Here is a 26,815-nt window from a genome sequence, read left to right as displayed (position 1 = left end):
AAGTACCTAACTTTTTATTATTCAGCATAAGCGAATGAATAAAAAACATAATGTTAAGAAAACATGAGGCTATAGTTGGGTTTTAATTTCAGTATTTTATAAATGCTAGAATATTCCACAGGCTCACGCGAACTTTGAGAAAAAAACACAGTTTGATTGGTACACCCGGTATACTATGACAATTTATTTTTCTAGCAACAATATTATTACAACGATATTGTTAAAGAATAAGGCTATAACATAATATTAAAAAAATCACTTAAATCGGATAACAGGTTTAGGAAATTCGAGACATCAAAAATGACCCATTTTAAGGTGGTGCGTTAATTTCTTGGAGAAGTGTATTTTTTACTAGAAAAAATTTTTGGGAATAGGTTCATTTAAAATTAATTGTTATTAAAAGTTCTTCATGTTTGTTGACGTTTCAACAGGTACTCCATGTATTTATAAAAAAAATCAAAATTAAATTTTACCCAAAATATCTAATTTACGTTTTATGATTTTGTTTTGATAAAGACATAGAGTACCTGTCGAAACGTCAACTAAAATAAGGAACTTTTAATAATCATTAATTTTAAATGAACCGCTTCCCAAGAAAGTTTTTGAGTACATATTTATTCTTTGGATTTAAAGTTATTATTATAAAAATGTTCCTACTTTACTGTAATAGTAAAGGGGTGAAATTAAAAATAAAATGATATTGTTTCAAAAAGACCTAATTATTAATACCGCACACGAATTGGAAAGCAATAGAAAAATAGGAATAATATTTATTGGCTAGTAGCTACCGGTCGGAGAGCCACCCCTATTTTTGCGGCCCATACACCACGCGTAAGTGCACGCTTACCACACCCCCGAAAATCGTGGGAATCGGCTCTGTACATAATACCAAAGAAAAGGAAAAAGGATACAGTACATAATATCGGGGTGAGTAGCGCAAACTAAAAGGAGCAAGTCGCGTGGACCGGTCTTCTAGTGGGGGTAAAGTGGGGGTAAAAACGTGGCTGAACGTTGGTTGATCAACAGGGCTGTACACATTCCACATTTGCGAACGACAGTAACACACGCGCGCGAATCTACGGACGGCCGTTTGGCACGCGACTTATTTCCGATCTTCATCTTTAGACACAAGTGGTGGTGATAGTGACCCATTTTTGGACATGGATCACTCTTTATCTCATGGAAATCATCACGGCCCTTTGCCGTGGGCATACACCGCCGGTAGTACTCCGGTTTCGTCTTGGCAGCCTGCCTCAAGAGGTGCCAAAAGGCCTCTTTCCGAAAGTGACTGTGATGATGTTTACTCCGAAGAATCTTCTAAAGAACAGTAAGTCCAAATACACTAAATTTACAATCTATGTTTCTTTATTGTCAACTAAATGGTCATTTCATCTAGCCCATATAAAACGCATACAATTTTTTGCATTTCAAATATTAACTGTCAAAAAAATATTTATAAAAATTGAGTTTCAATTTTGAATTTAAAATCGACTGTTATTGTCAAAATCTGAAGTCTATTTGAATTATTCAGGTTAATGTGTAACATTTGAATTAATACATAGCTGGCAATAATTTACATCTTTTTGAATATACAATAAATTTTTTAATTTTCAATTTAAGGAACAGTTTAGGTTGGCACTTGTAAATTGCAATTTTATAATAATCATATAAAAATGACGCACTTATTTTTTAACTTTTTGTTTGATTTGAACACTTTTATTAGTTCAAGCTAAATTCAATTCACTTGGAAAGCATAATTATGATTTCTACTATTTACGTATTATTTAAAAAAGACAACAAATTTAACATTTCAATCACATTAATGGAAAAACTATATTCAATAATAATCTTTATACCTTTTCTTGCGATCGTGTTAAAATCTCCAGGATACTTTTCCAATACTTCAAAGTGACTTAAATTTTTACTTGCCTGAATATTTATACAAAATTTTTAGTGTGTAATGTAAAATATTCGTTGACGCATTTCGCACAATGGTACTAAGTAGTAAGAAATCAAGTGAAATTGTGCTCTCAGGTTACAAAAAATTATTGTAAAGATAGTAAGAAACATCTAAAAAATACAAACATTTCCATGCATATAAATATAAAATATAATGTCAATCTAGAATAATTTTTCAGTAGAGCAATTTGTGAGTTTGGAAGGCCCTTTAAATTCTTGAAATTTTCAAAGAGAGTTACCAATGTGATTTTCAACTTACCACATTACCGGTGTAACGAAATTTACTAACTGGTATTAGATAAATTGTTTAGTGAATACAGTGCAGTGGAACCCCGATAAGTCGGCCTTCGATAACCCGGAAGTCCGGCTAACCCGGACCGATTTTCATCAGACAAACATTTCAACAATAAAGATGTTACAGAGTTTTTTTACCAAGAAATGAACAATACTGTATACCAGTGGTCGGCAAACTTATAAGCCAAAGAGCCAAATATGATCATTAAAACAATTAAAAAAAATTGGGAGCCGAATCTTCTTGTTCAGTAAACTTTTATTACACTACTCGTAAATAAGTAGTACACTAAATAAAACAGTAAGGTCTAGCCTAGCCGGTTGATAGTGAAAACTTTCCGCAGCGATATTCCAAAAATAAAAATACCATGTTGTTTTACATTAAAATTTATCCCACCGGAACAATTTTTAGACCCATAGCCCTACCCATAACCCCCAAAAAATTAAAAAGTGTTTTTTCGTTTTTTGACGATATCTTCCTTTCGAATCATCGTAGAAATTTCTATTTGCTTTCGTTTTGTAGGGTTTTTTATTTCCTACAACACTGTATTTTTTACGAAATTTTTGGCGCAAAATTTCATTTGTTTTAAATTATGATATGTAGAACCGAAAAGGGAAAGAACATCAAACGCGATCTTTTTCAGCTGATCGTAATAATCAGGAATAATATTCCAAGAGTTGAAAATGATCATGTCTTCCATCTCCAATATCACATTTTTTCTTCTCCAATATTTCCAATTCAACACAAATATGTTCGAATTTAGAGCGCCATACTTCCTTGTTTTTTAAATCCAGCAAATGTATTTCAAAGCTATGTCAATTTCAAACCATACCAATGTCAATTTCAAAATGAAAAAAATTCAACTCGGTTATCGTAGCATCAAAAATACTTTTACAAAATGCTAAATAGTGCAAATGCTAATTTATCAAAATAAGACGTATTTTTTTCCTACCAAGTTTTTTGTTAATGAAAATATTATTGTGCTTTCTGTGGATATTTGTACCTAAGGAGCCAAAGAGCCGCACTTTGCCGACCACTGCTGTATACCACTGTACGTAATTTAGATGTACTGTGCATATGTATTTCATGTTTTTGCAATTATAATGAAAGTTTATCTGTATCTAAGTATCAGTATTTTATTAATTTTTACCATATTCTCCGGCTAACCCGAATTTTCGATAACCCGGATCGGCCGCGGTCCCGATTAATGCGACTTGTATATGTTCCTGTACCGTTTTTAAATGATTTTCTTCAGAATATACACACATATATTATACAATATGATGTTTTGACAACCCAAAAACGAAAAGTAAATGAACATTATCATCACTATATTGTATAAGCATAAAAAATCTAGTTACATATCAAGTTCTGCCTTATCTAATAAGTACCACAGCTGACATATTTTTACCACCGCTAACAAAAATATATTTCATTCACATTTTTAAGAGTTTTACCTTCACCATAGACATACCACATACCAAACTCTGCCAACTTGAAGAAATGTTACTAAATAACATACCAAGCAAATAATCGCATTTTGGCAAAAATCGGACCAAGTTTTGCCATACCACTACAGAAATATTTTTATATAAGTCAACTTTTATTTCCGACTTGTTTGCTACAATCCGATGTTCTGTTGACATTACCATTTTCGTATACATGACGTCATTGATTTTTTGATAAAATTACATTTTTTTTTCATTTTTTGAATTCTCCAATACCAAGAAGCTTACAAAAATGTATCAGTTTCAGTTCAATGTCATTGGTCTCCGAATTATCAGAATCAATAAGATAGATTTTTATTATTATCCTTCTGTTTCTGCCATGTATATATTAATTTTACTGACAACATTAACGTCAAATAATGCTTATTGACTTTCTTAACAATGTTGTTTAAGTAAAATATTGACATTTTAATAATGTTTGGGTATGGTAACAAGTGTTGAACCAAACAAGAAGTTTGTAATTTACTGAAGGATACATAATATCCAGATTGTTCAATTTGTCACTCGACTGTGTCGTTGCACAAATGTATAATTTATTGAAGTAAAACTGAACATTCAGAATTCAAATTGAGAATTCAAAAATTGAGAAAATAAGAAAAACTGAAGATTTGAGAATTCAAAAATGAAAAAAATATCTCATGTTCTTTAAAAAACATCGATGACGCCATATTGTATTGATGACCACACATTGCACAACAATCATAAAGCTAGTTGATATATTTCCGTTCCCAGTGTTAGTCTACAAGCTAGCTACATAAATAATTTCAAAGTCTCCTAGCGACATAAACTTCATCTAAGGCTTTTAAATCATGGGTTCTCATAGTACGATTTATTCCCTCACTTCTTGATCTACGCAACGCAGCCAATCTCTTTTAATTTTTCCAAGGTGTTACTTAAGACATTTAGATCTCTTAGGACGTATCCATTATATCACTCCCGTATTATGAGGACTGGACCTACGATGACCCGGTCTTCAGCACGCCTGGAGACCCAACTATTTCGAGCCTTCTATTAGACTTACTAGACCTGTACAAGTTGGTATGGAGTTCCAAAATGGAATGGATTATACTGACCGACAGAAAGCATCTCCTATTGTTAAGTAGAAGTTGAGTTGTGAGATTCTCGGAAGGCCCCACTACAAGGAACCTAGCCTATCTCACACCTCCATTACTAGCTGGAAATTCTGGAATTACTAGCTGGAAATTCTGGAATTACTAGCTGGAAATTACTAGCTGGAAATAGCTTACAGTCCTGGAAATTCAGTAAGAGAAGTTCCTTGAGATTGAGACTAATCAGTCAGTACTGAAGGCCACTCCATATGATTTGGATAACCAATTCATTCAACATTATTGGATTTTTATTTACACACTATTCAGCTGTACCAATTTTCCTCTAACTAATTTCTTTCAGTGTCTTAATCTTGTGCATTAGAGGACAACAAAAAGATCTCAGTAGACGACACAACCACGACAAATCACATTATCTAGGTATCAATATTTCGTACAAAGGAACATTAGACAAAGCCATAAGAGAAAGACATACCACATACCAACAGGTAGAAAGACAAATCCATCAGCAAAGAAGATAAAAGAGGATATGTGAGACTCTAGTGAAAAGTATCACTCTATACAGGTGTGAGGTATGGTCACTGAACGATAGAATATAGGCAACACTGAGAGCAACAGAAATGGTTTTTTGGAGAAGACCGGCAGGAAGATCTAGAAAAGAAAGTATTTAACAACGAACGCATTAGAAACATAATGGAAATAAAACAAATAATCACAGATTACTTATCAACAAAACAACTTAACTGGTTCAGACATATACAAAGAATATATGAACAACGAGTACCAAAGAAAATATTAAAATGGCAACCAGAAGGCAAGAGAAAACGAAGTAGACCGAGAACAAGTTGGAGAAAAGGAATAGACAAAGAGGTGAGAGCAAGAAACAGAAGAAACCTATGGATAGACCGAGCGAAGTGGCGATTGAAAGTCGCAAAACGGCGAAGAACGTTATAAACCGACATATAGAAATTTCATTCAATAACTGTGCAGTATTTTTCAAAATGTAAAAACCATTGTAGTAAAACACATGACCAAAACTAGTAATCTTAAAAGCGTCAAAAACAAAAGAGCTAAGAAAGGATTTCTGAGTAACTTTTATATTTTATGCATTTTTCTTTCACCTAACTTTAAAAATCTTGACAGTTTCAAACAAACCGTTTAATGAATGGTGAAACCGTATATCTTATATGGGCCAAACAGATAAACTTATAATTGTTAGAATGTACAATCATATTATATGCTTGCCTATTTTTTCGTAGACCGTTTTATTTATAAATATATTTTTTTCAGGTGCACGAGTCCAGGTGATGCTGACAGTTGTCAAATGTTATCCAGGAAGAAGAGAAGAGGAGTGATAGAGAAAAAGCGAAGAGACAGAATTAATATGTCTCTAAGCGAGTTGAAACGATTAGTGCCTAGTGCTTTTGAAAAGCAAGGATCTGCCAAGCTAGAAAAAGCGGAAATTTTGCAGATGACAGTGGACCATTTGAAGATGCTGCATGCCAAAGGTAAGAACTAATAACACTCTTTGAGTCTTCTTCTTAAAGTGCCCTCTCCTCAATGGAGGTTGGCTACTACAAACTCTTCTGTCTTCAGCTGTTCTTATTAGCTGTTTTTAGCCCTGTCCATTGTGGGATGTTTCTTAGCCAAGATAGTGTTTTCCTTCCTAGTCCTCTCTTTCGCTCGATCTTTCCTTTCACTATTAGTTGAGCATATCGGTACTTAGTATTTCTCAGTATGTGGCCTAGGTATGATGTTTTTTTTAACTTTCACTGTGTTGAAAAGTTCTCTTTCCTTGCCTATTCTATGCAGCACTTCTTTGATTGAGGTATCCGATGTCCATCATATTTTGAGGATTCTGCGGTAGATCCACATTTCAAAGGCCTCCAATTAATTTACGATTGACGTAAGGGTCCATGTCTCAACTGCATAGAGAAGAGTCGACCAGACGTAGCATTTTGATAAACGTAGTCGAATTTCGAGTTTTATTCGAGTATCACATAAAGCAGTTTTTTTATTTTTTCGAAAGATTTTCTGGCCTGATCTATTCTCGATCTTATTTTTAGATCAGGATTTAGGCTGCTATCTATCCAACATTCCAGGTACTTAAATCTATTGACCTGTTCTAAAATCTCTCTTTGAATAAATAGTTTAATAATTTTTGTGTTATTTTGAAATTAGATGTATTGTTTAGTGCCGCGTAGATTTTTGTAAAGTTAGAGTAAAAAAAAACATTTATTTTAAAGACGAAGTAGTTTTCAATCCTAATAGTAAATTATTAATATTGAAAATATTAAAAATATTACTAAAAGATTTTTAAATTGAAAACTTATTGGTACACTTTCCTGGTGACACCTCCAAGGTGGCTACTATCATCACTTCAGTTGCAATGGGTGGGAAAACCTCTCGATACGAATCAGTTAAAATATGGAGAACAGTGCCTACGTTCCTTCCGATGAAGGCTCCAATAAGAGCCGAAAATCGCGATTCAAGGGACTGGACTGCACTCCGTATTCTAATTGAAAATATTGATAAGATTGTTTTGCCTTCGCATTGCAACTGAATAAAAATGGTATACATTTTTATTTTATAGTCGTATTACTCCGTAGAGTAACTAGGTGCATTTTTCCGTTGGAACTTTACCAGCTGCAGACAGGGGATGTGAATTGCATAGTGTAGAATTCCTTCCCTCTCGTCTTCACTGCAGCATCCATTTGACTTGCAAATTGTAGAAGTCTTGGAGGTGTCACCAGGAAAGTGTACCAATAAGTTTTCAATTTAAAAATCTTGTAGTAATATTTTTAATATTTTCAATATTAATAATTTACTATTAGGATTGAAAACTACTTCGTCTTTCAATGCCAGATGGCGCTAGCCACCTGCTATCATCACTTCAGTTGCAATGGGTGGGAAAACCTCTCGATACGAATCAGTTAAAATATGGAGAACAGTGCCTACGTTCCTTCCGATGAAGGCTCCAATAAGAGCCGAAAATCGCGATTCAAGGGACTGGACTGCACTCCGTATTCTAATTGAAAAGTAAGATTGTTTTGCCTTCGCATTGCAACTGAATAAAAATGGTATACATTTTTATTTTATATTATTTATTTTAAAATTTATTAAAATAGTCTTACAAAAAAAAAAACCCAAAAAAGTTTAGATTTTATTTTTTATTTTACTTGTTTTTGTATATTTTTCAATAAAACTTTACGCGACACTTCATAATGTCTTAATGTTGTTTTGAAGCTATTTATTTTCTTGAGGCATTTTTGCAATTAACTATTTTTGATGGGAAATAAGCCACAATTTTACTAAAAAAAAACGATTTTATTGACGTTTCGACGCCCAAATCGAGTGTCGTTGTCAAAATACAAAAAATATTAATGAATTAAACAAAAATGTTGTTGCTTAGTAAAAAAATTCTTCTAATAATTTATTTAATCTGACTCATTTATATCGGCAATTCAGACATTTTAAAGTAGAAGACTTTAAAATGATATTGCCAATATTTATGAGTTGCGTTCCTGGGACGACTTTACTGAAATATAGTTCATTCGATTACATGAAATCAACCCTAACTTAAGAATATCCGTCACAAAAAATTCATAATGTCTATTTACAACTACTGTAAAAATTTGAACCTTCTATCATCTAAGGATCCAGAGATATTTTACATCAAAAATTAAAAACCTTGGGTGCTCTTAATAGTTTTAAAATGATTTTTTTATTAATCTTTAGTTTTATACCATCAAGATTTATCGTATCATATTGCATTAGATTACCTGTGTAAAGTAAAAAAGTTTCTTTTGGAGTTTAAAAATCTAATATCACTCAAAATATAGCTGGCCAATCACCAGGTGAATTATTTACGTACACTTATGACACACCTTGTATATTTTCCGACTGATCGCCAAAGAGGAAATTCCAGAATCATCGAAATATCAATATGGGCCCCTGATTTCTGACCCCTACGATTTTAAAACCATATGCGTCTGGACTTTTGACTAACATCCCTAATGGATCGTTTTTCTCGTCTTTAAAGACATCTGCAAGTTGTGAATATTTTGCACAATGTAGAATTTTTACAGTGGAACATTGTGTACACAATTTTAAATTTGTAACGATATTTTAAATCAGACTAATGTTATAAAAATTCATTATTTTCAAACAATAATTTACAGAAATACTAGGTAATGTAGTTAGTTAATTGCACCAATATAGATAAACGATTAGGTACATGCGTTATGTATAAAATTATGTTTTTATGTTCTGTTAAGTTGGAAACTAAAAACAAGGAATGTTATGTCATGACTTATTCTTAATTGTTTCATTTATACTAATAATGTGGTCATTTTGCTATACATTTATCTGTAATCTATGAAACCTTCGAGTTTGTCTACCTCACCAGATTTATTTGCTGCTTTTCACGTTGAACTGTCATTTCAAATGTACACGAATATTTTCCAAACCTTCCTACCTTGTGCCATAATCCATGCTTCTCTTCATGTAACGCCTTTTTTGCTAAGTTGTTTTCCTACTGCAGCGTTTCAAGTCTCCCTAAGTCTTTCTCTTTTCTTTTTCCCTTGTGCTTTAGTTTTCCTTTATCTATTTGACGGATCTTTAATTTTTTAGTCTTTTATAATGTCATTCATAAACCTAATAAATAATAAAGAACTTATACTCCCTGTCGTTGTGAATTCTTCTGATATCATTTTTTTTTGTTTTCTAACATTTGCTCGTATTTCAATTCTTCTAGGTTCATCAGGATAGGTAATGCAATTCATCAGGTTTAGGTAAAATCAAACCTATTTCCCAGTCTGTAGATACTTGCTCATCTTACCATGCTGTATCGAGTAAGTCCAGTAGTTTTTGTTTCATTTGTCACCAATACTTTTAACCATTTCTGTCATAATTTTATCATGTCCAGATACCTTTCCACTTTTTAGTTTTCCTATTGCATCTATTAATTCCTCATATGTAACGTTTTCTGTAATGTCGTATTCTTCATTATTGCTTTTTTCTTTTTGCGAATTTCTAGTGTTTTTTGTTTCCGTCTGTAAAAGTTTTTGTAAATATTCTTTCCATCTCTTCATTATTGTCTTGTCTTCTGTCAAGGTTCTTGTTTTCGTTCTTTATCAATGTTACTTTTTTATGTTTATTATCTCTTAGACCTTTTATAACTTTATAGAATAGTTTTGGTTCCTTCTGTTGTCTTCTTCTAATTTGTCTCCAGATTGTTGTTTTTCCTCCAATTCTTACAGTTTTCACTGTTTTCCTCTGCTCTTTATATTGTTTATAGTTTTCATCTGTTCAATTACAATACATTATGGGAAAGGAACATTTTACGAAGAATGTTTGGAGGTATTAAAGAAAGATTCTTCAAGGTAATTGAAGAATATTTGGAGAAGAACCAGTGACGAGATAATGAGATTATTTAACGGTCTATGGTCTGCGATAGCTGAAGAGCAACATATATGGGACATTTAGAAAGCATACATGAGGAATGTTTACGTAACATATTGATAAAACACATAGAGAGGTCCTAAATTATGGAATAAATTCACTTTCTCTAAAATGGACGACTTTAGAGAAATATTCCGAAACAGATCGATTTTTATTCATAAATTACAATTTTTTGGCATATATTTCATACTAGTGACGTCATCCATCTGAGAGTGATGACGTAATCGATGGTTTTTTTAAATGGGAATAGGGGTAGTATGGCACCTCATTTGAAAGGGCGTTTAATTCTCTATACAGTAATATAAACATTAATATCATTATTTATACAGGGTGGCCAAAATAATAATTTTTGAATTAAATTAATTGACGAAAAAAGAAGAATATATGCAATTTATTTAACTCAAAATACATTTTGTTGCTGTCAGAAAATAGAAAAAATGTTTATTTGGCAAATAAACATTGGTTTTCGCTTAAATTAAATGTTCAAACTGCCAAGAGGTAGGTGGGAGGCTGTTTGTGATTTAATTTAAGCGAAAAGAAATGTTTATTTGTGAAATAAACATTTTTTTCTATTTACTGACAGCAGTACAATGTATTTTGAGTTAAATAAATTACATACATTCTTCTTTTTGGATCAATTAATTTAATTCAAAAATTATTCTTTTGGTCACCCTGTATAAATAATGATATTATCGTTTATATTACTGAATAGAGTATTATTATAAAATTATTATTATTATTATATTATTATAAAATAATATTATATTACTGAATTGAACACCCTTTCAAATGCCACACGACCCCTATTCCCATTTAAAAAGATCATTGATTACGTCATCACACTCAGATGGATGACGTCACTAGTATGAAATATATGACAGAAAATTGTAATTTAAAAATAAAAATCGACCTGTTTCAGAATTTTTCTCCAAAGTCGTCCATTTTAGAGAAAATGAATTTATTCCATAATTTAGGACCTCTCTGTATAAAAGACAATGAGATGCAAGAGAAAGTTGTTGAAAATTGGAGAGCAGAAGCTAGAAACTATAAAAAAATATGTAGCAATCGTTAAGTTCTAATTTATTCAACGTTATCATTATATATCATTATATCATTGGATAAAGCCGAAAATTTAGTTTTGAGAGTTGTGAGACATGTTATCAAGACGCCTTATTTTATATATTGGATCTGTAACAGTTCCAAGTTGATTCAGTTTTCATTCTTTTTTGTAAGATTTTTAATCGTCACACTAAACCAAAAAAAGTCTAACAATAAAAAATATGACATTTTTTTAAGAACTGCTTTTCTTTAGTTACGTGTGACTAAAATTAAAAATATTATAAAAAAATCAACTAAAAAGTAAAAAATAAAAAAAAAATCAAAACTCGAAGGATTATTCGAAAAAACTGTTATGACAGATTAAATATACAAAAATCTCACAATTTCGTTAAAATTTTTTACAAATGTAACACAGTCGTTAAAGAAACGCGTGAAGCACGAAAAGTAAAAAAGTGTCTATCCTCAAACCGTTAATCGATGAAGACGAGCCCCCCACGCTTTTCTTTAACGAATGTGTTAGATTTTTTCAATTCTTTAACCAATGTGTGAGATTTTTGTACCTACATTTAATCTGTCTAACAGTTTTTTTTCGAATAATCCTTTGAGTTTGAATTTTTTTTATTTTTTTGTTTTTAGTTGATTTTTTTATATTTTTATTTTTAGTCACTCGTAACTAAAGAAAAGCAGTTCTTAAAAAAATTTTTTTCATATTTTTTTTTACTTTTTAATTTTACACTTTTCAAACTTTAAAATATATCGTCATGTTTAAAAACAGGATGTATATGATACACACATTTTTTGCATTTATTTCGACATTTGATACATATTGAACATTTTCTGTAATTTCTTCATACATATCTTAAATCAAAATCATTATTTACACCTATTACAGTTTTCGCAGTCTCTCCTTCTCTTCTAACGCTTTAACGCTTTACTATTGCACGGTGTAGGTGTAGACCCTGTTAATTTCCACTCCATCCATTACGGGTTCGTAACAAAACTTTGAATTAATACGACAAAACGAATTCTAATGTTAACTGTAGCACGAAACCGTCTATACCAGTGGTTTTTCTCAGACTACGTTAAAAACACGAATTCTTTTAATTCGAGTTTTGGTTGAAGTTTTTTACTTTTATTGTTTATTTATCAAGCATAACGTAAACAATTAACGTAAAAAGTGAAATTATGTATAGTTCATACAATAAAAGTTTCAAGTTTCTACATTGTAAAAAACAAGAGAATTTAAGCGTTTTCCATTAAAATAGTTTTTTTATTTAAACACTAATTAATAAACATAAAAAAAAAATTATTAACTATTCGTGTATTTTTCCCACGAATGCATATGTCTGCAAATTTTCATTCATTTGCATTGAAGAATAAGCAGTCAAATTAACGTCTAAAGCAGTGGCGGCTTGTCCTATGAGGCAGGTGAGGCAGTGCCTCACCAGTATATCAATCGACTATTTACGTTATTTCGTTGTTTTATAATCAGTTTTTTAAATATAATTTAGCTTTTTGAAATTTCCTAAATACCTTTATTTTTATGAAAAAAATTAAAATAATCGGTACGGCCCTGACTCTTTATGTTATCTTATATATCCGTCTTCCACGTGCCATTCCAACTTTCTCAAATCATTACAGTTGAAGCATGCCTCACACCATCTGCAACAGTATGCGACAACGCCAACAGTAAAACCGCCAAAATTTGAAAAATGTGCCACCGATTCTAGGAACAAAATTCATCCATCCTTGAGGCTTGCCTCCGGCTCCGCGTAACGGAATAGGAATAGCCGAACGGCCTCAGGCTCCGCGGAACGGAATGGGAATAGCCGAACTGAACCGACTAGTACAAGCACAAGTCGATTGTAGATCATAGCTTTCTTTCTATGTACGCGCGGTATATACGAATGGCTTATTATATTTTAAAAGTTTATGGATATGTATTTAAAACAGTGTTCATTTTAAATCATTGTTCATCATCATCTAATATATTGTTCTGAAGCTATTTTTTCTTTGTGGCATTTATGTAATTTATTATTCTAAATGAGAAATAAGATTATATAATTTAACTTAAAAAATGGTTTTATTAACGTTTCCACTTCCACATCGGACGTTTACATACAAAAGTAGTTAGTGTTTCAAAAATGTTGTATGCTGTGGTTGTGTTTTTTTTGTAAATTTTTTTTGAACATACATTCAAATCAGAGTGAGCAAAAGATTTAAGCGAATAATATTGCAACATGATTCCCACAGCCTTAGCTCATTCCCCATATCTTCCACGATTTTTGAAAAAGCGCACACTCTTTTTTTATGTAAAACTTGAAGTTTTCAATAGGGACCGTTCAAGTATTACGTAACGCAGGTTGGGGGGGGGGTGTCAAAAATTGCGTTACGCAATAGTTAAACTCCCATAAGAGTGCGTTACGTAGGGGGGGGGGGGGGTTAAAAATCTTCAAAAATCGCGTTACGTAATACTTGAACGCTCCCATATGGAATTGTAATTCAAAATAACTCTATGCACTGAGGCTGAAAGCATTTGAGTCGATCGCATAATTCACTGGAAAAGTGTTAGAGAACTAATCGACAGCAAATATTTCTAGATTATTTGTCCGGGATTTTTTGTGGGGATTATTTGTCTGGGGATTTCTTGTCCAGGGATAATTTGTGAGGATTTTTTGTCCGGGATTATTGGTCCTAGATTCGTCCTAGCATTATGACGTCACAAAATCAACCTTCTGGCCATTAAAGAGAAGCTAACCATAATAATAAAATTCCTCAGGTGTAGTGTGCCTCACCTCCTTATACTATCACGAGCCGCCCCTGGTCTAAAGATTTGACCCAATAAAAACAAAAATAGTACCTACAACATACATATTTGCTTACGTGGAAATTTTGATTGATTTAAAATTTATTACCAATAAAAATTTTAAATTAATTTTTATGAAGTATGATCAAACACATTTTTAACTTTTTCCCGTACGGTCAGTAAATGTCAATGATCCCATGTTTAATTAAAAACATACATACATAGCAATTTTTGTTTTATCGGTGTTGCCAGCAAAAGCGAGGGGTCCGCGTTCGGTGAAAAGCCGATAAACAATAAAAGAATGTAAATTATCGATAAGGGTAGTGCGTGGAGTGGAGTGGAGAGGTGGAGTGAAACCTGTTGCAGTTGTATGTAGCCGTTCAGCGAATCGGTGTTATTTTCGAGGGTTCCCACGGGTGTCCCCACCACCGCTAGTTGTGTTATTACGGTCTAGGGGTTTATGTTTGTCACAGCTGGTTCATCGCATATTCCCACGCATTAAGCTCTAGGTTAAACCCTTTAATTTCGTATTCACCTGCTACCTGAATGACTGTTGGCTAAATCGTTTATTGTGCACTACATTCTTAAACTATCTCTTTCAAATATTTCACAAAATACATTATTTTCTTTTTTCGATTATGTGAAAATTATTATTTCCTTAAATCATCTCTGATGTTGAAAATATCTATTTAAGCATTTAATTAAATAAAATTTTAATTATTATTTATTTTGTTCTTCCTTATTAATTTTGGGCAAATTTAGATAAAGTTCATCCACGATATTATCCCTTATGCCTTTTTGTGTGCTGAAAATGTCACATGAGATAAGCACAAGAAAAGGAAATTTAGAGCTGAACCAGGTTCGTTTTTCTGAAAATCGAATTTTCCGCCATTTTCCAAGGAAAAAATCATGAATAATGACCTATTAACATTACATGTTTAGGTCATGACTAACACCCTTAGCCCTCGTGCTAAATTTTTAAAAAATAGTATCAATACTCCTCTATCTATTCGTAAAAGGACAAATACTCTTCTTAAAATATTTCTTTTCCATAATAGCCCAATAAAATAAAATAAAATCAAAATGTAATTCCGTACAGGTTGGAATAAATTTTTTATTAAAGTTTAGGCCAAGACAAAAGATATTTTCAAGAAAGTATATGATTCATCTGAGGGGATCATTGTTTAAATAATTAAAATTTGGTAATTTTTGCAGAAAATTTACTTTTTTAACTGGTGCGTCAATTCTTGTTTTTATTAAGGATTTTACAATTTTTTCTGCAAAGATGAAAAAACAGTCTTTTATAGAGACTTACTAAGTTAAATTTGACCCGTAATTTATTTAAATAATTTTAAATCAAAATTGAAAAACAAATTTCCAAAAAAATATTATTTGCAATATAAATAAGCACTATAAAATATTTTGTTTTGCAGAAAAAGTTGCGCTACAATATCACTATAAATCGACAAAAAAATTGGTTGATAAATATTGAGTAGTTTATGAGAGATTGAATTTGTTTATAAAAAATTACCATTTTTTCAATTGCAAAAACGCGGTTGTTGCCGATAGACTATACAAGTTTTTAAGGTCTCATATTCTTTGCTTTAATGTATATTTTCGATAAATGTATTGACAAATTAAAATTTTAATTAAACACCCCTTCAAAATGGCGTTTGAATATTTGTGTAATTTGTTTAAAACTTGTTTTTTTAAGAACATCACCGGGATTTAAAATTTCTAATTTTTTTTTCGATATTAGTGTTCCTGGTAGTTTTTGACAGACTTACAAAAGAAAAAAAAATTCTAGATCCATTTTTTGCCGAAATAGCTTTTCCAAGTTTAAAAATTCATAATATGTTAATTTATCAATATTAACATTATAAAGTTCGTGAGTACATCTATAAACCCTACTACTTAACAAATACAAAGAGGTTACATTTTAGAATATTTAAAAAAATAATGATTTTCGTAGCGACGTTAACTGAAAACTTTTTGCATGAAGAGTGGTGCAGTAGTACTTTGCAATATCTTCGTTAATAATGGACCAATTTCAATGTTTTTTATTTTATATTACGGTAACTTATAAAAATAGTAACATCTAAACAATACATATTCGTCAATTTGTTATAAACATTTTTTTTCAAATTTTTTTTCTCTAGATGTGATAAATAAAAATTGACACAAAAGATTTTTTATAAAAAAATTAACAAAATAATACTGAATTAGCATTAAACATTTGTTATAGACTTTTTGTTTTGTACAATATTAAAATATACAGTAAGCACGTAAAGGTTGAAATAAATTCATTTTCTCGAGAATGGACGATTTTGGAAAAAAAATCCCGAAACAGGTCAATTTTTATTTTTAAATTAAGACTTTTTGGCATATATAATCATACTAGTGACGTCACCCACCTGTGCGTGATGACGTCATCGATAATTTTTTTAAATGAGAATAGGTGTCGTGCGATAGCTCAATTCTCTATTCTCTATTCAGTAGTATAAACATTTACATAATTATTTACATAGAGTGTCCAAAACAAATTTTTTTGAATTAAATTTATTGACATAAAAAGATGAATGTATGTAATTTATTTAATTCAAAATACATTTTACTGCTCTCAGAAAACAGAAAAAAAATGTTTATTAAACAAATAAATATTGTTTTTTGCTTAAATTCAATATTAATGCAGTCACCCACCTGCCTCTTGACAGTTTTAACATTTAATTTAAGCGAAAAGCGATGATTATTTTTCAAATAAACATTTTTTTCTGTTTTCTGAGAGCAGTAAAATGTATTTTGAATTAAATAAATTACATACATTCTTCTTTTTATGTCATTAAATTTATTGCAAAAAAATTTTTTTGGGCACCCTGTATAAATAATTATGTTAATGTTTATACTACTGAATACAGGATTGAATTACCTTTCAAATGAGCTATCACACACCCCCATTCTCATTTAAAAAAATCCTCGATAACGTCATCACGCGCAGATGGGTGACGTGACTAAGTATGGTGTATGTGCCAAAAAGTAGTAATTTAAAAATAAAAATTGAACTGTTTCGGGATTTTTTTCCAAAATGATTGTCCATTCTCGAGAAAATGAATTAATTCCAACCTTTACGTGCTCACTGAATATGTATTTTACATTTAATTTTATAATCTTTTTAACAGGTAATACACCAAAAATTTGTGTATATATTTGTTAATTTTTATTCACTTATATACATATATTTATATGGAGGTTGTCCTCCATTTTTTTGTATATTATATTTTGTATTCACATTATCTTTGCGAGATTTTGCCAATGATTTGTACAAAGAAAAAAAATTTTATGATTCTTTAAGAAAAATTTACTATTTTCTTAAATTTTTAAAATAAAAATTTATTTTAATACTCTTTTGTGATTATCTTTGGTGCCAACTTTTGTTTATCACTATACTAGAGAAAAAAATGTTTATAACTAATTATTGATTATTTATGGCAAAAAGGGTCATGCAGATGCTATTATTTTTATATGCTACCCCAAATTAAAAGAAAACATTGAAATTGGCCCATTATTAACAAATATATTGGAAACGACTCCTCCGCCAATTTTCAGACTAAAAGTTTTCATTTAAGGTGCTACGAAAATCATCATTTTTCAAAATATTCTACAATTTTGATTATGTGTATAAATGACATTGTTAAGTAATAGGGTTGATAGATGTACTCACGAACTTTAAAATGAAATTATTTATAATTTATTTATAAAATATTGATAAATAAACAAATTGTGAATTTTTAAACTGGGAAAAGCTATCTCGACCAAAAATGCTTATAGAAAATTTTTATTCTTTTGTAGATATGTCAAAAATTACCAAGAATACGAATGTCGAAAAATAATTTCAAGATTTTTAATCCCGACGATGTTATTAAAAAAATAGGTTTTAAACAAATTACAATAATAATTGTCAAACGCCATTTTGGAAGGGTGTCTAATTGAAATTTTGATTTGTCAATACATTTATCGAAAACATACATAAAAGCAAAACAAATGAGACTTTATAAACTTGTATACTCTATCGGCAACAACCGCGTTTTTGCAACTGAAAAAATGGTAGCTTTTTATAAACAAATTAAATATCTCATAAACTACTCAATATTTGTCGACCAATTTTTTTGCCAGTTTATATTTATATTATAGCACAACTTTTTCTGCAAAACAATATTTTATAGAGCTTATTTATATTGCAAATAATATTTTTTTGGAAATGTGTTTTTTAATTTTGATTTACAATTATTTAAATAAATTAAGGGTCAAATTTAATTTAGTAAGTCTCATATAAAAGACTGTTTCTTAATAAAATCCTTAATAAAAACAAGAATTACCGCAGCAGTTGAAAAAGTAAATTTTGTGCAAAAATTACCAATTTTTAATTATTTAAACAATGATCCCCTCATATGAATCATATACTTTCTTGACAATATCTTTTGTTTGGACCTAAACTTTGATAAAAAATTTATTCCAACCTGTACGGAATTACATTTTGATTTACATGTATTGTAATTTTATTTGATCGGTCTATAATATATTGTAATCGAACAGATAAAAACTATAAGCAATATAAAGAGCAAAGGAAAATAGTGGTGTGTTTAATCATACTTCATGAAATGAACCTTATGAAAATTAATTTAAAATTTTTATTGGCAATAAATTTTATATCAATTAAAATTTCCACATAAGCAAATTAGTACACTATTTTTGCTTTTATTATTTTTAATCATCTTCTGGTTTAGAGTGACGATTGAAACATGGACAAGAAATAATGAAAATTGAATCAACTTAGAACTGTTAAAGATCCAATATACAGGGTGTCTGCGTAACTTTACACCATATGGGAAACTTTTTTAATACCAATTTTACGAAAAAAAGTCATTCTTTATAAAGTGCTCTGCATAGTCTAAAACCTAAGGTGCAATCATCAGATATCAAATTTTGTCAACAGTATACGAGGTATGTCAAAAAATATTAATTTCGCTCAAGAACAAACTACCTTTATATTTCAAAATATCAAAAAAATTTATTATGAAAAGTTATTTGTAATTAAAAACCATATTCAAATAATATGCAATAACAGCCATCTATGAGAAAAAAAAATTCTGAGATTTTCCTAAATTACTGATTCCGAACATCAGTTTTATTTATTAGACCTGTAATAACTCTTTTATTAATAATTTTAGGAAAACTGAGAACAAACTTGGAAAACTAATGGTTTTATCTTGAGGTTTAGACCATGCACAGATTTTTATGAAGAATAAGTTTTTTTTCCTAAAATTATTAATAGAGTTATTACATGTCTAATAAATAAAAATGATGTTCGGAATCGGTAATTTAGGAAAATCTCAGAAATTTTTTTTCACGTAGAAGGCTGTTATTGCATATTTGAATATGGTTTTTAATTACAAATAACTTTTCATAATAAAATTTTTTGATATTTTGAAGTATAAAGGTAGTTTGTTCTTGAGCGAAATTAATATTTTTTGACATACCTCGTATACTGTTGACAAAATTTGATATCTGATGATTGCACCTTAGGTTTTAAACTATGCAGAGCACTTTATAAAGAATGACTTTTTTTCGTAAAATTGATATTAAAAAAGTTTCCCATATGGTGCAAAGTTACGCAGCCACCCTGTATAAAATAAGAGGTCTTGATTCCATGTATCAAAAATGCATTTTCAGATTTATCAAATTATGTATAATGTTGATAGATTCAGAACTAAAGAATTCAGAACTGTCAGTCAAAATGAAGAAGATAGGAATATCTCGAGGAGGCCTATGTTCAACAATGGACAAATCAGGGCTTATTGATGATGTTTCTTTTATCGTTTTATATATCTGATTTCATTATACTTTCCAACATCTTTAGCAAAGTCCCGTTTCCAACATCTTTAACTATATTGGTGATTTACTTACTGTTATTCCTATTCCAACTTCTTCCATTCTGTTAATATCTTCATTCTACTCATTTTTCTTTGTGTTACCCAGATATTATATCTTGTTCTTCTTTTTTAGCACATTTCTATCCAACTTCGGGCATAGGCCTTCCCCAAATCTTTCCATTTCCGTCTGTCCTTGGCTGCGCTTTTCCAGTTAGTTCCTGCGGCTTTTACAATATCGTCCTTCCATCGCATCTGTGGTCTTCCTTTTCTTCCTGTCCACGGTCTCTAGTTTTGTATTTCAGCATTCCATCTTTTATCTTCCTGTCTCGCATTGTGACCCGCAAATCTTCACTTTAACCCTGTTATATTATGTTCAGTTACATGTTTTACTTTTGTTTTCTCTCTTATCCAGTTGTTTGATTTTCTGTCTTGCAGTTTTATTCCCAACATGGATTTTTTCATTTTTCTCTGAGTTATTTCTATTTTGTTTATGTTGGCCTTTGTTCACGTCCATGTTTCTGAGCCATACGTCAGAACAAGAATGAGCCATATGCCATACTGTTGTATCTTTGTGCTTTTTAGTATCCATCTTAACTTTCCAAACGCTGCCCACGCCAATCTGATTCTTCTTTGTACTTCAATTGTTTGGTTCTCTTTATTAGCTTTGATTATTTGACCCAGGTATATAATATTCGTCAACAACCTCAATATTTACATTATTTATGTTTATATTATTTATTCTGTCATTTGTATTTGTCATGATTTTTATTTTACTCATGTTCATTTTTAATCCTATCTTCTCTGATGCTTGTGCTAGTTGAGTCAGCATTGTGGCTAGTTCTTCTTCGTTGGTTGTAATAAGAACAACATCATCGCAATATCTGAGATGATTGAGATTCTTCCCGTTTATGTTGATACCCATGTCTTCCCATTCCAGTTCTTTAAGACGTCTTCCTTAAAGATTGCTATGAGATTAGTTTTGTTTGTTTTATTTTCCCATTCGACTGTCATAGTTGCTGTTTTATAGATGTTATGTAAGAGTTGCCTGTACCTGGAGTCCATTCTGCTGTTATTTAGAGCTTTTTCTATCGCCCATATCTCGACACTATCGAACGCTTTTTCATAGTCTACAAAGGCTAAACATAAATCTAGGTTGTATTCGTTTGCTTTCTCTATCAATATTTTCTTAATGAGGAGATGATCTAAGGTACTAAACCCTTTTCTGATTATGAAACCTGCTTGTTCAACTGGCTGATAACTGTCCATTTTATTTGTTAGTCTATTGGTTATAATTCTAATAAAAAGTTTGTACATTTGTGAGAGTAGTGAGATAGGTCTGTAGTTTTTTAAGTCTCTTTTGTCTCCTTTTTTGAATAACAGTATTACAATACTGTTATATACCTATTTTTACTTAAATGTTGCATATTATGCCTCCGCTTCTTTCTCTGTCTGTCTTTTCACTTATTATACGAATATCTGGAGTTGAGAAATAGTTAAATTTTCTGAATGCAAGAGAAACGGGTTTCTACAGTATTTTTATTGAAAGATGCAGGTCTGATTTCAGGTGTATTCAGGTCAGCTGATTGTAGCTATTTTCAAGTTTTTAATGTTCCTAGTTAAGTAAATGAATTTAAAGTCTCTAATAAATCTTATTTGTTACAGGTTTGGATTCCTTTGCCTACGACCCCCACAAATACGCGATGGACTACCATGGGATGGGCTTTCGGGAATGCGTAGCAGAAGTGGCTCGATATTTAGAACGAATTGAAGGCCTAGATGTACAAAATCCTTTGCGATTAAGGCTTACATCGCACCTTCAGTGTTGTGCAGCCCAAAGAGAGTTAGCATCCAAACAAGCTACCTCAGCTCCGTGGGGTTATCCAGCTTCGCAACCACCTTACCCCCCATTAAACACTTTGCCACCTTCTCCCGCATCAAACAACGGTCCACTGGTAAATATAAACCATCACCAGGTACCTCCCCCACCACCTACCCAGAACCTACATCATGACTTGGGACACTTTGATGTATCCACGTCTTGTGCTCAGACGACGATTCCTGTAGCCACTTCAGACAGCAATAGACTCCCACCCTCAACATCAATCCTCACACCTTTAACCACCACAACTCCTTCTGCTCTAGCTTATAGTCCTCACCAATACCCTCCAAATACCTTTAGTATTCCTACGTCCAGTCACCACCAAAATTATAGCCAAAGTATTCCTCCGTCCCAGGGGATGAAGCCCTACCGACCTTGGGGTGCTGAAGTTGCCTATTAAATCTAGTTTTAAGCTTGGGGCTTTTTAATAAACAAGTCTTCGAAATTACTGAATATCACTATGAATATATCACTAATATCACTGAAAACTAAACCACTAATTTAGTTTTAGCGTATAGGTCTTGGGCTCACCATTAAAAAAATATTACCTCCCTCATGAGACTTTTTTAAATAAAATCCACAAGGAAAAGAAAAAATTTTCCTGTAGTTGGCTGTATACCAACAATGATGAAAATTGGAAAAAAATCATTTGTAAAAGGTATACAATTTTATTAAAAATCCCTTTAAGGGCTACATCACAGAACGTTTACGATTTTATTAAAAATCATCATCAGTGTTAAACCCTAAAAGTAAGTATAACTTTAAATGTTTTTTTAAGTAGAATTTCTAGTATTTCTTTGGTGGCTCAGCTGGCATCCAACCTGTAAGTATAACCAACTTGCTTTAACCTTAGTCAAAATTTAAATATCAACTTTGCATTCATTAAAACGGTTATACTTACTTTTCGGTTTTAACACTGATGATGATTTTTAATAAAATCGAAAACGTTTTATGTCACAATATCATAACTTAAAAATAAAAATCGACCTGTTTCGGGATTTTTCCTTAAAGTCGCCGGTTTACGAAATAACCAATTTATTCCTTTCATTTGCACCATACTGTATACACATGCAACGGTGGAAAATAGTGTCGCGCACGCTTGATTAGCAATTAAAAAACAAAGGAGTTTTGAATATTGTATTGCAAAAAAACTCTTCGGGATTTCATTAATCGATGTTTAAAGAATATCTACCTACCTTGGCAACATTCAAATTTTCAGTTTTTCACATAGTTTTTGAGGGTTAAAAATGGCCGATTTCGCAATTTGTCAATTTTTAATCCCTTATATGTCAAAAACTATCAACTTTAGTGAAAAGTCACTTAAGACCTTTTCTGTTTGGAATGATCCAAAAAACCTAAAAAAATTTTGTTCTATGCAAAAAAAAATAATTTTAGGAAAAAAACAAAAAAAAAAGTTTAAACAATTTTTGACCAACTTTTGGTCCTGGCATCATGCAAATTTGTTAAAAGGGGTCCTTTTTGAGTAAGATTGTGCAAAAAATCCGAATTAGAATATTTTTCCTAGCGGATGCGCAGTGGCTTTCTGGACTATAAAGCTTCCGACCTATCCTGAAAAACTGAATAGCGAATGTGATTTACATAATATCACCTGGTATGTATTAGGAAACGAAACAGTTAAATACTCGTTGCATGTGCGCGCAGGTCGCGTCTTCGCGGGGATCCCATAGGTGTGCCAGTTGAGGTTTATGGGAATCCCCGTTAGAAATCCAGTGAAGTACGTAATTATTTTAAAACGTTTTTTTTTGTTTTAAAACAGTGTTTTTTTGTTTTAAAACGGTGGTTTTTTTAGATGAAAAAAAAAACTGTTTTAAAAACGAAAAACATTGTTTTTAAACAAAAAAAAAACATGTTTTTTTATAAAAAACCAATTTTTGTCCAACCCTGGCGTCCGACAACTGTAGTACCCTTAAAAATTTGTCGGACAATATTACCAGTTAGTTGTAAATATTTTTATCAAACGATCCTGCAAAAATCAGCTGTGAGGGTATAAATTTTATGACTCTTTATAATGTGTGCGCTCCCTATGGAGTCATAATTGATGATTTTTTTGCAGGATTGTTTGATAAAAATACTTTCAATTTACTGGTAATATTGTCCGACAAATTTTTAAGGGCACTCCAGTTGTCGGACGCATCAAAGTTCAGAAAATCTCTATATTTACGAACCCCCCCCCCCAGAAAATAACTGAATAATAAAAGTCTCATGAGGGAGGTAATATTCTTTTTAAATCGTGGGCCCAAGGACTATATCCTTTTAATGTCGATGTTTGACAAAAAGTAGTGTTTGTTTTATATTCAAGTAGCAGTCGAGTTTAATTTTTGAAACAAAAAAATGTACAACATACACTGTTATAATAAGTAAACAGGCTGACTCATTCTTAATAAAAAATTCTGGTCAATTATTTGTAACTTCTATTGAAATCAAGATATTAGTTCACCTAGCTAATTATTTATTGTTATTGTAACCACAGGTATGTGTGTTTACCATTACAAGTCATGTAATTGGTACTAGGAAAAATTAAATAATTATTGATATGCATTGTTATTAAACTGTGGGTGAATTCGAGAAACTAATTTTTATCAATTGTTTTCAGTTACACCTACACTCCTTATCAAAAAAATCTAGAGACTTTTTAGCAAATCTAGGCATTTTGTATATATTTTTTTAAATTCTGTTGGTGTTAAGTGGTTTGATGAAGAGAAAGTAAACATTAATAGTAGAAACCGTTTATTTACAACACTAAAAAAGTACTTTAATTTCCTTGAAATTTTACCGCGCAGGACAGGCGAGAAGTGAGATGCAACTTTTAGATCTCCCTCAGCCTTCTTTGCTCCAGCATTCGTTGGTTTCCAAATTTTAGAAACCACGAAGATGTTACCAGAAAACTTTATTTTTAATAGTATTTTAATTTTAGTAAAGCACAACTTTCGCTTGTTGCTAAAAAAGTAATAATAAGAAAAATAAGTGATCCAAAAGGAAGTAATAAGTAATGCAAAAAATTACCATTGTTCAAAATATATACAAAACAAATAATATATATTTTATGAAAGATGCGGTGAAAACTACCTTTGAAGAAAATTTAAACGAACATAATTTTAAAAATCATATTATAATAATTAAAAAAAAAACAGTTTAATATATGTATATTATATTATTTCTGCATTTATAATTAATATTATAAATATTATAATAATGTCTGTTATAAGCCGACAAATATAATATATACATACATATACAGGGTGTTTTATTGGGAAACGGAAATACTTAAATGGTCAATAGAGGTCACCAAGGCGGTTCTAGATTTACTAAATTTTTTGCCCTACCAACTTTTATATCCGAGTTACAGGGTGTCTTATCGATTTTGCTCATTTCTTTCCTAAGCTATAACTTTAGAACCACCCTGTATATTTTTTTAATATTTGGTACAAATATCTACCATTCAAAACCCAAACGACCGACATACTAACCACAAGAAAAATCCAGGTCCGTATTAACAAAAAATTATAAAGTAATTGTGACCTTAAAACAACACCCTGTATATTGAAAATTTTGAAAATCTGTTTGCATATTTGAAAAGAGCACAAAAAACTAAGTCTAATATGTCGCTTTAATTTTTCGGCCAGACAATTTGTTGACTTTAATTTTGAAATTATATTGAATTTTTTTAAGAAATCCACATTAAAAAGCAGGTATTATTAACTTTTAATTATAAATTATTAAATTTATTGAATAAATACTCATTTTATAATTAATCAACATTTAATTACCACATTGGAAACACCCAATTATTAATCACAAGAAAAATCCAGGTCCGGATTAACAAAAAACATAAAGTAATTGTGACCTTGAAACAACACCCTGTATATTGACATTTTCAATAATTGTTTGCACAATTGAAAAGACCACAAAAATCCGAGTTTATAGATTCACTTTGATTTTTTGTGCAAAAATTTATTAACTTTAATTTTGAAATTAAATGCATTCAAATTTTTAAGAACACTGAAATTAATAAGCAGGTTTTTAAAGCACTTTTATTAATAAATCATTCAAGTTAATGAATAAATACTAATTTTAAAAATAATCAGTTATTATTTACAGCATTAGAAGGACTTACTTACTAATCACAAGAAAAATCCAGGTCCGTATTAACAACAAAATACAAAGTAATTCTGATCTTGAAAAAAACACCCTGTATATTGAAATTTTTAAAATACGTTTGCACAACTGAAGAGAGCACGAAAAACTAAGTTTAATGTCCCGCTTTATTTTTTTGTGCAGACAATTTAATGACATTACTTTTGAAATTATATCGAAATTTTTATTATGAGTTCCCAGAGTTCTTAAAAATTTAATTCATTAAATTGTCTGGCCAAAAATTGAAGCTAACGATTAAACTTAGTTTTTTGTGCTCTTTTCATACCTATGTGCAAACGGATTTTGAAAATTTCAATATACAGGATGTTGTTTCAAGGTTACAATTACTTTATATTGTTTTGTTAATCCGGACCTGGATTTTTGTTGTGATTTGTAAGTGGGTCATTCGAATGTCGTAAATAAGTATTGATTATTTTTAAAATGGGTATTTATTTAATAACTTTAATAATTTATTGTTAAATGTGCTTTAAAAATCTGCTTTTTAATTTCAGTGTTCTTAAAATTATCAATATATTTAATTTCAAAATTAAAGTCATTAAATTTCCTTCACGAAAAATTAAAGCAAACCGATAAACTCAGATTTTTGTGGTCTTTTCAAATGTGCAAACAAATTTTGAAAATTTCAATATACAGGGTGTTGTTTCAAGATTACAATTTACTTTATTTTTTTTGTTATCCG

The 26,815-nt window shown here is 30.8% G+C and overlaps 2 protein-coding genes across 2 annotated transcripts in view; one reads left to right on the top strand and one right to left on the bottom strand.

The window, feature by feature from the left end:
* Nucleotides 1-26,815, bottom strand: part of LOC114335111 (aspartyl/asparaginyl beta-hydroxylase) — a 394,028-nt gene that overhangs the window by 153,069 nt on the left and 214,144 nt on the right. The gene's annotated exons all lie outside the window — the stretch shown is intronic.
* On the top strand, nucleotides 1,001-25,062 carry LOC114335113 (hairy/enhancer-of-split related with YRPW motif protein). Its single transcript, XM_028285284.2, has 3 exons — nucleotides 1,001-1,327; nucleotides 6,117-6,334; nucleotides 21,744-25,062. Exons 1-3 carry the CDS (start codon nucleotides 1,161-1,163, stop codon nucleotides 22,358-22,360), a joined length of 1,002 nt encoding a protein of 333 aa, XP_028141085.1. The 5' UTR covers nucleotides 1,001-1,160; the 3' UTR covers nucleotides 22,361-25,062.

Source organism: Diabrotica virgifera, chromosome 10 (genome assembly GCF_917563875.1).
Source record: "Diabrotica virgifera virgifera chromosome 10, PGI_DIABVI_V3a".
NCBI classification, from domain to species: Eukaryota; Metazoa; Arthropoda; class Insecta; order Coleoptera; family Chrysomelidae; genus Diabrotica; species Diabrotica virgifera.
This window is presented reverse-complemented; position numbering and strand designations above follow the sequence as displayed.

What these genes read in the sequence shown, in the direction of transcription:
- LOC114335113 (XM_028285284.2), top strand. Translation starts at nt 1,161, where the DNA reads ATGGATCACTCTTTATCTCATGGAAATCATCACGGCCCTTTGCCGTGG. An exon ending in GAAGAATCTTCTAAAGAACA is followed by an intron (nt 1,328 to 6,116) that starts GTAAGTCCAAAT and finishes TATTTTTTTCAG; the next exon opens with GTGCACGAGTCCAGGTGATG. An exon ending in GAAGATGCTGCATGCCAAAG is followed by an intron (nt 6,335 to 21,743) that starts GTAAGAACTAAT and finishes TATTTGTTACAG; the next exon opens with GTTTGGATTCCTTTGCCTAC.